The sequence below is a fragment of the Arachis ipaensis genome, chromosome B08 (assembly GCF_000816755.2).
Source record: "Arachis ipaensis cultivar K30076 chromosome B08, Araip1.1, whole genome shotgun sequence".
In the NCBI taxonomy this organism is placed as follows: domain Eukaryota; kingdom Viridiplantae; phylum Streptophyta; class Magnoliopsida; order Fabales; family Fabaceae; genus Arachis; species Arachis ipaensis.
In genome coordinates, this window is record NC_029792.2 from 4,609,144 (window position 1) to 4,611,681 (window position 2,538).

At 40.4% G+C, this 2,538-nt stretch overlaps 1 protein-coding gene across 1 annotated transcript; it reads right to left on the reverse strand.

The window, feature by feature from the left end:
* Positions 295-1,455, reverse strand: LOC107610414 (uncharacterized mitochondrial protein AtMg00810-like). The gene has a single exon (XM_016312468.1). It carries the CDS (start codon positions 1,453-1,455, stop codon positions 295-297), a length of 1,161 nt encoding a protein of 386 aa, XP_016167954.1.

A 2,538-nucleotide genomic window follows, 5' to 3' on the forward strand; every position in this document is an offset into this window, starting at 1 on the left:
GTTTGATGAACTAAAAGAGATTAAGAGGGGGAGAAAAATAAGTTCTTCTCATTGTTGAAGAGAATGAATAATCCTCTTAGAAAATATTTGTTGAGTTATTACACTTTATATACTATGTACTTTTTATATACTCTCATTAAAAAATAATTACAATGATAAGCCTATTATTAATAAAGAAATAATCTAGGTAACACCCTCCCGCAAGCTAGAATTGTGTAAATCTAACAATCCTAACTTGGAAACATTAGTAAGAAAAGGACCCGGTGGCAGAGCTTTGGTAAGAAAATCAGCAAGTTAATCTTTGGAACGAACTGGCATAAAATGAATGAGACCAGACAAATGCTTTTCACGAACAAGGTGGCAGTCCACTTCAATGTGTTTTATTCTTTCATGAAAAATGGGATTATTGGCAATGTGAATGGCTGACTGGTTGTCACAGAATAGAGTGATAGACTTTTGAAGCGGCAAACCAATGAAATCCATTAAGAAAGATAACCAACTAGCTTCACAAGTGACAACAGCAAGAGACCTATATTCAGCTTCTGCAGAGGACTTGGCAACTGTGGTTTGCTTCTTACTCTTCCAGCTAATGAGAGAGTTCCCAAGCATGAAGCAATAACCGGAAACGGAGCGACGAGTATCGGCACAGGTAGCCCAGTCAGCGTCGGCAAATCCAGTGAGATGCAGATTAGAAGTAGAGAAGAAGAAGAGACCAGTTGTAGGTCGGCCTTTTAAATATCGGAGTACGCGAAAAGTAGCCTGTAGGTGAGAGGTGGTTGCACAGTCCAAAAATTGGCTCAAACGTCTCACAGCATAAGAGATATCGGGTCTAATGTTTGTGAAGTAAAGGAGTCGGCCGATGAGCTGTCTGTAAACAGTGTTATCTGTTAAAATGGTACCTGATTCCTTTGAGAGTTTCTGACTATAATCAAATGGGGTAGAGAGAGGCTTGCAATCTAGATAACCAAAATCCTTGAGAAGGTCCATGGTGTACTTCCGCTGATAAATGTGAATTCCAGATGTAGAGCGTGCTACTTCCATTCCCAAGAAGTATTTGAGATCACCAAGATCCTTTATTTTGAATTTGTCATCCAAATTTTGCTTGATGGAATTGATTTCGCCAATGTCATTCCCGGTTAAAACCAAGTCATCAACATATACTAGAATGGCAGTGAAGCTTGCAGATTGTTTCTTGATGAAGAGTGAATGATCATCAAAAAACTTCTTATAACCAGCATCCACAAGAGTCTGAGTGAGCTTAATGTTCCATTGCCTGCTTGCTTGCTTAAGCCCATATAGAGACTTTTGCAATTTACAAACCAAACCTGGTTGTGACACAGTCAAACCGGGTGGTATCTTCATATAAACTTCCTTGTCTAAATCTCCATGAAGGAAGGCAGTGTTGACGTCCAGCTGTTTCAAATGCCATTTCTTTGCCGCTGCTAATGCTAACATACGATGCAAAATACAATGGATAAACGAATGAAAGTGATCACCAGACATGAGACTGGAGGCTACAAGGCAACGACACATAGGGTGGGAGCGACTGATAAAAAAGTGGTGAGGAGGATACCAGATAAACCCGAAAAAGGTCAAAGTAGTAATGGATGGACAAAGAAGATAGAAGTGCCGATAGCTAGTGAGAATGTCGTTTGGCTACAGAGAAGTATTGTAGGCGGCACAAAGACGGCGATCGATTTTAACTCACTACAGCAGAAGATCCATAGAGACTGGCCAGGAGTGACACAGGTAAGGGAGTTGGGGGCATATAAAGCGATGATAACGTTTGATTCAGTGCTTAGTGCTGAAGAAGCGTACACATTTCGAATGAACGAATTATTAAAACTGTTTTATATGGTATGGAGATGAGATGAGACTGAGAAAAGCGAGTCGAGAAGAGTATGGATAGAATGTTATGGTGTCCCAATACATGCTTGGTCGAGGAACACTTTTCACAAAATAGGAGAGCAATGGGGAGAAGTAGTGGAATGTGATAAACTGACAGAATCGGGTAATTCGTTCAGTGCGGGTAGAGTTCTCATAGATACATGCAACTTTGGTATGATCAACGAATGGGTCCATGTTACAATAGGGACAAGTGGATTCGATGTCCTTGTGCGAGAAGTGGGTGGAGAGGTGTATCGGAAAAAGTGCTTTCGAAAAAGAGAAGAGGAGGCAAACAGATGGCACATGATAAATGAAGAAGAGAAATAGCGTGAACCAATGGTGGTTGGAGGGGATCTGGCGGTGGTGCAGACAAGGGTTGACCACAGAAACGATGAACAGAGGAGGGACATTTTGGTAAATTCAAGTCTCATTTTCAATGAATGGCTTCACAAAAATTCAAATCAATCACCTGAAAACGGTAATAGTGTGGAATTAAATGGGCTAGCGGATTCTAAGGGATCTCATGAAAGCAATGACTCGGAAGAAACAGTTTCCAATTATTATGAGGGATATGAGTGTCATAATTATGAAGACATAAGAAAGGAAAATGGGCTGAAACAAAATAGGCCCAATAAAATTAAGAAGATCCAA

Coding starts and splice junctions, on each gene's coding strand:
- LOC107610414 (XM_016312468.1), bottom strand. CDS start 1,455: ATGTTAGCATTAGCAGCGGCAAAGAAATGGCATTTGAAACAGCTGGAC.